The sequence below is a fragment of the Delphinapterus leucas genome, chromosome 4 (assembly GCF_059928025.1).
Source record: "Delphinapterus leucas isolate spDelLeu-1000000601 "Yukka" chromosome 4, BTC_Dleu_Yukka2, whole genome shotgun sequence".
Lineage (NCBI taxonomy): Eukaryota > Metazoa > Chordata > Mammalia > Artiodactyla > Monodontidae > Delphinapterus > Delphinapterus leucas.
In genome coordinates this window covers 3,159,534-3,171,725 of record NC_143132.1, presented here as the reverse complement: position 1 = coordinate 3,171,725, position 12,192 = coordinate 3,159,534, and the positions used below count along the sequence as shown (strand labels likewise).

The window sequence follows — 12,192 nt, the reverse complement described above, 5'->3', positions numbered from 1 at the left end:
TGAACACGTGTAAGCGTATGCACGTGACTGCGTTTGTGCGATTGCCTGGGTGTGTGTGTGAGAGAGTGTGTATTTAGCAGCAGATCTTTCTCTTTTTTTTTAATTAATTTATTTTATTTATTATTTTTTTTTTTGGCTGCATTGGGTCTTCGTTGCTGCACGCGGACTTTCTCTAGATGCAGCGAGCGGGGGCTACTCTTCATTGCGGTGCGCGGGCTTCTCATTGCGGTGGCTTCTCTTGTTGTGGAGCACAGGCTCTAGGTGCGGGCTCAGTAGTTGTGGCTCGCGGGCTCAGTAGTTGTGGCACACGGGCTTAGTTGCTCCGCGGCATGTGGGATCTTCCCGGACCAGGGCTCGAACCCGTGTCCCCTGCGTTGGCAGGCGGATTCTTAACCCTGCGCCACCAGGGAAGCCCCAGATCTTTCTTTTTAATAAAATACTGCTCACAACCAGATGTTAAAAGCCTGTGGAAGATTTGATGGTGGCTGGGGACCCAGCACCCCGCATATAGTCCCCCAGCTCTCCCCGCAAGCTTCACGCCCCAGCGTGGCTCCTCTGGGGACACCTTCCCCGGGGTGGGATCGTGGGGGCCATGGTGTGGCCCCCGGACATCCTCAGGCCCCTGGGCCCCCTGGTGCTCTCACCCTTGGGAAACGGGAGGGCAGTTGGATGAGGGCCAGGTGGGGAGCAGGCAGCTGGCACCGGGAAGAAGGTGCCAGGAGCTGGCGGGAGGGGTGGGCAGCTGGCCACAGGGCGGACCCTCTCGTCTCCGCAGCTCTGCGTGCACGACAACTACCGTAACAACCCTTTCCACAACTTCCGTCACTGCTTCTGCGTCACCCAGATGATGTACAGCATGACCTGGCTCTGCGGGCTGCAGGTGGGTCTGGGGGAGCCCCCTGCCCGGCGTGGTCAGTGAGCAAATGGGCGCCCACCCCCGCCCCGCCCCAGAGAGAGGCAGGTCCTCCCCCACCGGGCCGGCAGCTGGAGGGGCTTCGTCCACCTGTATCACCCGCCTCCCACCCGACTCCAGCCCCTTCCTCACCCCACCCCACTCTCTCTCTGATCCAGGAGAAATTTTCCCAGATGGATATCTTGATCTTAATGACAGCGGCCATCTGCCATGATTTGGATCATCCAGGCTACAACAACACGTACGTACGCGGTCTTCTTCTCTGTCTCTTTTTCCCTTGTAAAGGGGCCTCTGGGTATCAGAGGTGAACTTTTCAGCTCAACCCTCTGCCAGTTCCAAGCTGGAGCGGTCGGCCAAGGCCTCCTAAGCCCCCAGCTCCACCCCACCTCTTAGGACATGGCTCGCCGCTTGGGACTGTGTCCGGGGCCCGGGCCTACCGGCGCAGGACCCTTGGAGGTTACCAAACCCAGAGGGGCTGCCATAGCCCTCTGCGTCTGCACCGGCAGAGCCCCGACGGCAGCAGGACCTCCCTCCCCCGAAGCAGGCGGGGATGCCCTTACACACGTGGACGGGGAGGGGCAGCCCCACCCTGGTCTCTGGATCTCACTCCCCCGTGGGCAGCTTCCCCAGCCCGTTTCCGACAGGAGCAAAGCAGAGGCAGGGGCTGTGACAGCAAGAGCAGGGTTGTGGACGAGCGGGAGGTGGGAGGGTCCAGGGCAGGCGTGGAGCCAGGAGGACGGGCCAGGCTTTGCTGGAACGTTGGTCCGCTCCCGCCTCTGGGGCGAAGGCCCCTGAGCGCCACACCACGCACCTGCCAGAGTCCAGGCCGGGTGGCGCTGGTTTGTGATCCTAGTGACACACTGGTGGTTCTGTCGAATTCATGTATTTGCGTATCGAGTATCACTGGGCGGGTGATGATGCCAGGTCTGCCCGAGAAGCGTGCCGTCGTTTGTCAGGACCAGAGCGGATTCCAAGGTGTGGACGTTTGTGCCCCTCCGAGGAGGCGGCCCCGTGGGCATCCATGCCCTCAGTTCACACTCGGATGACGTGCCCGAGCACAGGCCAGCCGAGGGCCGTGCCCACAGCAGCTGACGAGAAAATGCACCCCGGTCCTCCACATACTGATAATGTCTGCAGGGTGTCTGACCATTTTGAGGGCACGCGACGGGGAGGCGCTGAGGCTCCTTGGTGACCTCCGCTGTTAGGACTACAGCAACTTGGAGGTATCCAGTTGGAGGGGCAGCAGAGACCCAGGAGAGCCAGGAGAAGGGGGCTCCTGGCACGAGCAGAGTGCGGTCCCCTCCATCCCTTCCAGCTTCCGTGCACCTCCCCACCCCCCCGCCAGCGCTGCTGCCCTGACTCGAAGGTGCCTCTGAGTGCGGGTGCCCGAGGGCCCTTCTGCTCTCTCCTCCAACCCCAGGTACCAGATCAATGCCCGCACGGAGCTGGCCATCCGCTACAATGACATCTCCCCCCTGGAGAACCACCACTGTGCCGTGGCCTTCCAGATCCTCAGCCAGCCCGAGTGCAACATCTTCTCCAGTGTGCCGGCGGAGGGCTTCAAGCAGATCAGACAGGTGTGCGGGGTGAGGGCACGCCCACCGCAGAGTGGGAGGCACCGGGGGGACGGTGAGCCCGACCAGAGAGTAGAAGCCCTCTCTCCCCGTGCCTGAGGCTCCCAAGATCTCCCAGTCCCCCACCAGGGATCCTGGGGGACCGGCCCTCCTCCCCAACCTCCTCCAAGGCCAAGTGGCGCCCCAGGAAGAGGTGTGCGTTTGGCATGCATGCACGGTGTTCCATGGACCTGCAGATCACGGCCACCATTTAACTGAACCCTTTGAGATCGGTCCTTTCTCATCTCACAGCCCAGGAAAGTGAGGCTGACACAGGCGAGGTCACTCGCTCAAGGGAGCAGGCCCTGGGCAGACACGTCTGCAGCATCCAGCCCAGCAGAACCCCGACCACTGTCCCCTAGGCCCTGCTCTTGTCCCCTGCAGCCCCACCACCCATTTCAGAAGAGACATTTCTGCTGCTCGGGGCACTTCGGGAAAAGGATGAGGGAGGCCAGCTGTCTGGGGTCAGATGCTTCCAACTCACCAGAAGTGACGCCCCTGCACACACAGGAGGTCCCACCGCACGCAGCCCTGTGTCCCATCCTCTGGCGTGTTCGGGGGAGGGGCGATGTCAGAGACATCTTGGCGGAGTGAGGTGGGTTGAATGATAGCCACCCCCCAACCAAAAAAAAAACCAAAAAGGTATGTCCTCTTCCTGACTCCCCAGGACCTGTGAACGAGTCTTTACAGACATAATTAAATTAGGAGCTTTAGATAAGGTTACCTCAGATTATCCATGTGGATGTGAAATCCAATGACAAGTGTCCTCATAAGAGACACACAGAGGAGAGATACAGGGAGGCAACAGGGGCAGGGACAGGGGTGATGTGGACACAAGCCAAGGAGCGCTGGGGCCACCAGAAACAGGAAGAGGTAGGGAATGGACCATCCCCGGAGCCTTCAGAGGGGACACCTTGGTTTCAAGACTTGCGGCCTCCAGAACTGTGAGAGGCTGCCTTCCTGCTGTTCCGTCCCCCAGCATGTGGCACTTAGAACGGGAGCCGTGTCCACGGCATAGGAGGAGCCACACGCCGTGTCGGTTCGGTGTCTCGGTGGCCTTGCTCCAAGATGCACCAGAGCCCAGGGCCAGGACACACTCCCCTCCCTCCAGGAGAACTGATAGCTTCACCTTATCAGACAACAGCAGCCTCGTTCCCCATCCTTCCAGCTTCCAGGCAGTCAGAGCTCAATCAGGGCTTAATTACCGCCCTGGTTGAATCACCGATTCCTGGTACAGTTATCTCCCCTTTATCTGCTGGCTTTCTGGCCTCCCTTCCACGTTTATGGAACCACCCAGCAGGCACACGCGACATGTTGTTCCACTAGCTGGAGTGAGTCTTTCTGTGAGGCAGGTAAAGGGGCAAACCCTGAAGAAAGGACCCTGCCTTTGTGCCGCCCCTGATGGCTGCCGGGTGAGGAGCCCTGCCAGGGACGCGGCCCAGAGAATTCAAGCAGCTGAGCCCCTTTGTGCGTGAAGTAGTCAGAGCAGCGCCCCGCTCCTGCGGAGGAGCCGCACCCCAGGGGACGGGGCCCTCCTCGTGCCGCCCGCCACGGGGACACAGGCTGACCTTGCCCCAACACCTTACTGACATTAACACTTCCTAAGGGTAAAATCCGTTGTCCCAATTTTTAATAATATTTCGTCCTTGAATATTTTGAGGGATAACTCATCATAGGGACAGATCCTTCACTAGCAATACAGTTAAATCCTTACTGAGAAATCGCACAACTGAAAAGGCCAGTGATGCCCCATTATTTTTTTTTTTTGCGGTACGCGGGCCTCTCACTGCTGTGGCCTCTCCCATTGCGGAGCACAGGCTCCGGACGCGCAGGCTCGGCGGCCATGGCTCACGGGCCCAGCCGCTCCGCGGCACGTGGGATCCTCCCAGACCGGGGCACGAACCCGTGTCCCCTGCGTCGGCAGGCGGAATCTCAACCACTGCGCCACCAGGGAAGCCCGCCCCCCCATTTTTTATCTGTCTTGACTGATTTGAGTTGTGTATTTGGTGTTTGTGGTGGTGCTCTCTTGGAAAAGTAGAGCACCATACTCAGCACAGAGGTGTGTTCTGTAAATGTCTGTAGGATGGGTGGATGGATGGATGACTGAATAGATGGATGGATGGATGGACAAGTGGGTGGGTGGATGGATGGATGGATGGATGGGTGAGTGGACAAGTGGATGGGTGGGTGGATGGATGGATGGATGGATGGGTGAGTGGACAAGTGGATGGATGACTGAATAGATGGATGGATGGATGGACAAGTGGGTGGGTGGGTGGATGGATGGATGGATGGGTGAGTGGACAAGTGGATGGGTGGGTGGATGGATGATCATGGTTTCAAATTATGTTATTTCTACTAAACCAATACTGGGTTAACAAGGTCAAAATATTTGTATTAAAAAACTTATTTGGGGACTTCCCTAGTGGTCCAGTGGTTAAGACTCTGCACTTCCAATGCAGGGGGTGCGGGTTCGATCCCTGGTCGGGGAACTAAGATCCCGCATGCCACATGGCCAAAAAAAACAAAACAAAACAACCTTTATTTCATCCTTACCTACAAATTCGTTAATAGAAGAATGCTATTATATGATCAGACTTTGATCGCTCCCAAGCAAGATAAGCACATATCGTCACATACAGATTAGATAACAGGAAAAAAATACTCTTGGAAAATAGGTCACTGACCTCCAACAACAAGCTCTGGAAGGAACAAACCATATATCTAAATTACTACATCAGCGGGAAGCATTTGTCCTTGGCTGAAAGCATCTGGACTTCGCAAGGAGACACACGCTGAGCCTGCCCTCTGCAGGTGAATGGTCTTGGTGGGCCCGATGCGCTGCCTTCTCCAGGGACACAGCCTGTGTTCGGCAGCCCGGGGCTCAACCCCCAGCCTTCCACTCGCCAGCTGAGGCCTGGGCAGGCTCCCCAGACTCTCCGGCTCTCAGTTTCTTTATAAAAACGAGGACAGTGGTTCTTAGACACGCCCGTGGCGTCGGCATGAGGCCCAGATGAAGTGGTATGAGCAGAGGGTCCTGCATACAGCAGGCGCTCACTGAGTAACTGTTGGGATCGGGCCCCGCGTTCACACTTTGCCTTCACTTCTCAGGGGGTGATCACGTTAATCCTGGCCACTGACATGGCGAGGCACGCGGAAATTATGGATTCTTTCAAAGAAAAAATGGAGAATTTTGACTACAGCAATGAGGAGCACATGACCCTGGTGAGCGGCTTGTCTTCCCTCTCTGGGGGGCTGGTGAGTGAGCGCCACCCCCAGCTCAGACTGGAGACCGAAGCGCCAAAGGAAAACATGTAACCTCGCCTTGCAGCGAGGTGTCGGTAAAGCCGGCTTTCCAAGTCCTGGCACTTACCGGGGAAAGCCCCCCGTCACCCCAGCAGGACCCCCTCTCCTAGTTAAAGTCACCCCTTTCCCATTCCCCCATCTCATTCAGATTTGAAGGTTATCAGTAGGTGAAGGTAAGCCTGCATACAGAGGCCTGGCCAACACGGGAGTGCCAGGCTTGGGGGCAGAGGGCAGAAGCCAGGGCCGCCTTGGCATTTGTGGGACTGCTCCCCCCGTGCTGGGGGCGGCAGAGGTGGAGTCCTGCCCCGGATGCCCCTTGGGCCAGCCGGCAGGACTGTGGTTCCCACCCCTGCATCACTCCCCGGTGTTCAGGCGGCGGGGTGCCGAGGCCGGTGGGCGCCCTCCCTGCTGTTACATGAGGATCCCCTTCACCCTGTGTCTCTAGCACACCTCTTCAGTGCTCTGGGGTCCCAGCACTCTCCACCCGCTGGGGTTTTTCTCGTCATCTGTTAAACCTCTGCCTCCAGGCAATACCGTCTGTACATTTTTTACATATTCTCGACATCAAGAAGACACTTCCGAGCTTTGCAGTGTATAGTTTGTATGACAAAACGTCCGTGTGTTCAAGGGGCTTTCCTACTACTGAGGCCCCTCCAGGAAAGATCCTGACCCTCGGGGGTGCGGGGATGCCCCGTCTTCCCCCTGCAGCGGGAAGTATGTCCTTGTGGGGGGCAGGGGGCAACAATGCTGGGCTCCCCTCCGCCAGCATCACCCGCCCTCCTTCCCTGCCGGCCAGTGATGGTGAGTCCAGACGCACAGCGCTGTGGGATGTGTCCCGTGTTGCACAGCTGATTCCAGATCTCTTCTTTCAGCTGAAGATGGTCCTGATTAAATGCTGTGACATCTCTAACGAGGTCCGTCCGATGGAGGTGGCGGAACCCTGGGTGGATTGTTTATTAGAGGAGTATTTCATGCAGGTAGGAGCATCAGATAGCGTCACGCAGCATCACGCAGCATCACGCCTCTTGGGCTTGTTAGCCCCTTAACTGGGTTCCTGTTGGAAGCGTGACGGACGGGCCAAGGTGGCCTCCGGCATCACCGCCTCCGGAAGCCTTCCCAGCAGGCGCACGTGTAATTTGAGACACGAAAGACAGGGACCAACAGGAAAAGCTAATGTCAAACTGTTACCACATTAGTGCCCCTGTTACCACTGGTTAAACCCCCTCCCCGGGCCCCCCCCCGCCCCGTCGCACGACCCTGCAGGCCCAGCGGGCACCTAGTTCGCACTTACGGCGTCCCCATCTTCCCACGTGGATGATGCGGGTGGTTCCGTTGGCGTATTAGCTGTTTCTCTCTTCCTCTCAGACGATGATCCTGGAAGCCCCCAGCTTCCACGGGTGTTTCTCTCTTTAACGTTGTGTCCTCTGCCTTCCCCGCAGAGCGACCGCGAGAAGTCGGAGGGCCTTCCCGTGGCGCCTTTCATGGACCGGGACAAAGTGACCAAGGCCACGGCCCAGACTGGCTTCATCAGCTTCGTGCTGATCCCGATGTTTGAAACGGTGGCCAAGGTGAGCGACCCGGCAGTGACAACGACACGTGTGCGCCGCCCGCCTGCCCCGCCCCCCGGGCGGCGACCCGACACGTGTGCACCGGCCGCCTGCCCCGCCCCCCGGGCGGCGACCCGGCAGTGACAACGACACGTGTGCACTGGGCCACGCAGCGGCGGGACGGGGGCGGGGCGGGGGGAACAGCCTCACCGCTCCCGCCCCGGGGCTGCCAGGGCTCTAGTAGGCAAGGTTGGCGTTCGGAAGATGAGAGTCTGCAGGCTGGACAGTCGGGGGTCCCTTCAAGCAGAGGGCAAGGGGTGGCTTCTGCCAGGTCCGCGAGGACAGTGTGAGAGCGGGAAGCAGGGACCTGGAAGGGGTGGGTGGGCAGCGAGCAGGGGCTCTCCCTCCCCAAGGGCTCCCGGGACTCATTGACCAGTCGGCTTCAAACCTCGGGCACCTTGGATTCCGCCGCAGCTGAGACCCAAGAGGGTCCAAAAGTGCCCCTTGGACAGAAGCACATTTCCTGTGCGGCTTTTCTTCCGGGACGCACGGGACCTGGCACGGTTTTGCGCCAACGTTTTCTGCGAGGGTGACCAGCTGTTGAGAGGGCCCGTTTGTTCCCTCGCAGCTCTTCCCTGCGGTGGAGGAGCTCATGCTGCAGCCCCTGTGGGAATCCAGAGACCGCTACGAGGAGCTGAAGCAAATGGACAACGCCATGAAGGAGGTGAGCCGGGCTGCCGCAGGCGCGGGGGCCGCGGGGCCCAGCCACACGGCCCGGGGGGCCCTCCAGATAGGAGCTCGTGTGTCCCACGGAGGAGAGGGGTCAGTCCTCGGGGAGCTCACGGCATGGAACGCACAGAACCTCGGGCAGAGTCAGTGCCCCGTGGTCGCAATCGCCCACGGGAAATGCAGAGCATCACAGCGCCTCGGCTGCCTGCATCCCCTCAGAGCAGCGCCCTGGCCCCGTGTGGGTCCCTCACCTCCTTCCGGGGCTGACCTTGTGCAGAGGGAGGGCGGCGGAAGAGACGCTTCCCCTGGCACGGGAAAAGCCACCACCACGACCTGGCCACAGGGCTACCACATGGCAGCGTGGCACCTTGAGGAGGGTCTGGGTCTGGCTCCAGGCTGCTGTTGGGATTGATCCTGTGTTTCAGGGAGGTCCAGTTCATAGGCTCAGAGCTGGGGTAGAGGTTTTCAGAAAAGCCCCAGAAGCTGGTCTGGCCAAGGCAGGACCCCAGTGTGTGCAGATCTGCTTCAGGTCCCCCTGCCTCTTGGGACCCCTGGGACCTCCCCCCGTGACGTCCAGCCACTTGAGTGTGGCCTCCCTTCCATCCACCCTCCCACCCCCTCTCTCCGGGGCCCGTCCCTGCTGCCTCGGGCTTGGTCCCCCTCTGGCCTTGGCCGGTGTCCCCCCGCACCCACCCAAGGGCCCCCTTCTGTGCCATTTGTCCTCACTGCGGGCAGGGCCCCGCCCCGTTTTTGCAGCCAGGAACTCCCACTGCGCCCGCTGAGCCTCGGTGCGGCTCTCGACCTCCTTCGTGTACAATGCCACACGCAATATGGTGCTCGGTAAATGCTGGTGGGTCGACGGGCAATCCAGGCTGGCAGCCGATTCCTCTACTCGGATTCTTCCCCCAAGAAGTCACAGACGGGGCTTCCCTGGTGGCGCAGCGGTTGAGAGTCCGCCTGCCGATGCAGGGGACGCGGGTTCGTGCCCCGGTCAGGGAAGATCCCACATGCCGCGGAGCGGCTGGGCCTGTGAGCCATGACCACTGAGCCTGCGTGTCCGGAGCCTGTGCTCCGCAACGGGAGAGGCCACAGCAGTGAGAGGCCCGCGTACCGCAAAAAAAAAAAAAAAAAAAGTCACAGACGGGTCCTGAAACTCCAAGAACCTAAGAGCAAATGATGCAGAGAGCAGATGGAAGAGGCGGTGTCCCCCTGCCGAGCCCCCGACAGGAGGGCTAAAGGGGCCTGACTCCCCAGGGTCAACTGAGAGCCATCGCTGCGAAGGCCTCAGTCTCCAGGTCCCAGGCCAGCTGCCCAGAAGGGCCGTTAGGACGCTCCAGTGCCCCTTCCTGTTCCCAGAAAGAACAGACCCACACAAGAGGTGAAAGGGTCTCGGACTTCGCGCCCGCATCCACCAGTGCGCTGGCGCTGCATCTGCGGCCAGCATGAGTGCGAGGACAGTGGCCGTGTGCAGTGAGGCCTCTGACCGCAGGGAAGGTGGCCCGTGCAGAGCTGTTGTCCGGGAAGCTCCCCAGGCTGTAGACCCCAGTCTCCTCCCACGTTGTAGCATCTGCAGCCCCGGGAAGGTCTTGGGCAGACGAGCGGTCACTCACTCACTGGTTCCTGGAGCTTGATTTTTGCCTTCCGTATCCTCTGTCCTGCTTACAGCCGAAGGCTGAGAGCCTGACACCTGAGAGCACCGCGTCAAGAGAGAAAAGCAGAGATGGGGGAAAACGTGAAGGTAATGCTGTTCTGAACGATGTCTCAGTGTATACGGTAGTCCAGACTGAAATGGGGATGGCGTGGAAATCTGGGAAGGAAGGAGGGACGGAGGGAAGGAAGGGAGAGAATCTGAATGTATGAATGTTTTTAAATGAAACGTTTCTCCCTTGCATATAATCTTTACAATTAGGCTCTGAAAGGAGCCATGCCTTAGAAAAATATCAATGATTAGCATAGGTACTACTTTTCAAAAATAAAGTCTTTGCTTATGTCGCTGTAAGCACTTCCTGTGCGCTTGCATTGGAACGGGCAGAAGGCAAACCAGCCCATTCGGCCTCCGCGTGGTAAGGTCACGCCGCACACGTGTATGAGGGTCACTTGGGAGATCCTCGCTTATAGAGCAGTCAGGGTACAGGGCATGAGAACTGGATTGGTTTCATAGAGGAGAGGTGGGTACCAGGCCCTGGCATCCAACAGTCCTTGTTCTGAGTCTGGGCTTTGCTAATTACAAGCTGAGTGACGTGCACAAGCATCTCAACCTCTCTGAGCCGCAGAGCCCCAGTCTCTGAACTAGAGGCAATAATCCCACTCCTCTTGCTTTAGTGATTAAACGTACAGAGTGCTGGGACAGAAGAAGTGCTCATTGCCCGTGTGTGAGCCTGTGACATTTGTGGCATTGCCCGCACATTTCCGATCCCACAGTCACAAACCAGCCGTCTTTTTCCTTTTCCAAGCAGATCATGCCTGAAGAAAGCCGAGTGCTGTGGGCTGCTCTCCTGGACCCGGCCGGCTGGGCTTTGCGGGATCGGTCCTGCAGGGGGAAGTGGTCCTGAGCATCGGCCACCATGAGATCATGTTTTCTAAGAACCATTTTGTTCACTGATAACAAAAAAAAAGGACTTCACGATGCTGTACAGAATTTTTATTTTTAAACTGTCTTTTAAATAATATATTCTTATACAGAAATGGGTACTGTCCTTTTTCTTTGGTAGTGTTGTGTATCCCGGGCTGCTTCTGATAAACCACAGGAATCTCCCCTGCTTCCCACGGGGAGACAGAGGACACTGTGCTTTCCTCACCCGTGTGTCTCAGAGTGATGGCCTGAGTGATGTGCTGCGTGCCTCCGCGTAATTCAGCATTAAATGTCAGGCCGGTGCCCGGAGCGCGGGGCTGTGCGTGTCCTGTTTGTGAGCTGCGAGGGGGATGTTGGGGGCTGTGTCCAGGGACGTGAGGCCGGAGGCAGCTCGGTCAGGCTGCAGGCAGCGTGAGCCCAAGAAATCCACGCGGGGTACCAAGCACCGCACGCTGGAGCCCGTTTCCAGCATGGGAGCTCCACGTTTAAGTGGGCAGATGGGCAGAGGAGCCGTGTTTACTCAGCACATTTCAGGGCCCCCGTTTCAGGGGATGAAGCTGTCCTTCTCTTCCTGCCTTTGTTTTAGACACAAGCACTGGGGACGTCCTGGGTGGCCCTGCGCCCACAAGGGGAGACCCAGCCCCAGGCTAGTTCACAGTCAGGCTTCACCAGGTTGCACACACCTGAGCTCTCGCCCAGGACCCCCTCCCCGTGTGCGTTTAGACTCCTCAGTGCCTCCCGGGGCTGTGAGCTCCATCTCTGTCCCCCCAGAAGCATCTGCTCTAAAAACTGACGTTAAAGGCCGTCAGCATAATCTGAGCTCTGTGGACGTTTCACTTGCATGTTGTTTCAGTTTCCTCGGAGCATCTATTCCCTCTTGGTGAATTCCAGAATATTACTTCCCATCTTTGAATAATTCATTTTTGAGCTGTGAAATGTTCCATCTCTCCTTGAATTCAGTTCAATATGGACAGGGGGCTTGGGTTCCACCTCTCTTCTTATTTTTGTTTTTCATTTTCATCTGCTAAAGCCAGTACATACCGCAGCTTTGGCTAAAATACAACCCAAACTTAGTACGTGTTTAGATATTGAGGCCTTCAACCTGCACGTCATCCTATACAGACACTTCATCACCCGCCCTCCCAATTGGCGAGGGAATGCGCTGAATGGTGCCTTCTGTCTGCTGGGTTACGCCGAATGCCTACCTCACCAAACTCTGCCCCTGATCAAACTTCATACAATGATTACTGAATTTAACACTCATGCACACACATGCACACATATACACACAGTCACAGGTCCACACACGTGTCCACACAGGCATACACATACACATGTATCCACACGTGTGCACACATGCTTATGTATACATGCAACCACCCGTAGGTGATACACATGTCGACACACGCACACATACTTACATACACACGTGCAATCACACATATGCACAGGTGTCCACACACATAATGCTTCTGTGCACTGTACACGTGATCATAATACACACGCATACAC

At 57.9% G+C, this 12,192-nt stretch overlaps 1 protein-coding gene across 1 annotated transcript in view; it reads left to right on the top strand.

Moving 5' to 3' along the window:
* Positions 1 to 10,878, top strand: part of PDE9A (phosphodiesterase 9A) — a 99,086-nt gene extending 88,208 nt beyond the window's left edge. Inside the window, exons 11-19 of the mRNA XM_022552854.3 lie at positions 776 to 880; positions 1,072 to 1,154; positions 2,334 to 2,490; positions 5,638 to 5,751; positions 6,705 to 6,809; positions 7,272 to 7,400; positions 8,008 to 8,103; positions 9,774 to 9,846; positions 10,565 to 10,878. Of these exons, the coding sequence (XP_022408562.1) occupies positions 776 to 880; positions 1,072 to 1,154; positions 2,334 to 2,490; positions 5,638 to 5,751; positions 6,705 to 6,809; positions 7,272 to 7,400; positions 8,008 to 8,103; positions 9,774 to 9,846; positions 10,565 to 10,575 (873 nt within the window). The 3' untranslated portion in view covers positions 10,576 to 10,878. The remainder of the gene's footprint in view (positions 1 to 775; positions 881 to 1,071; positions 1,155 to 2,333; positions 2,491 to 5,637; positions 5,752 to 6,704; positions 6,810 to 7,271; positions 7,401 to 8,007; positions 8,104 to 9,773; positions 9,847 to 10,564) is intronic.
* Positions 10,879 to 12,192: the final 1,314 nt, after the last annotated feature.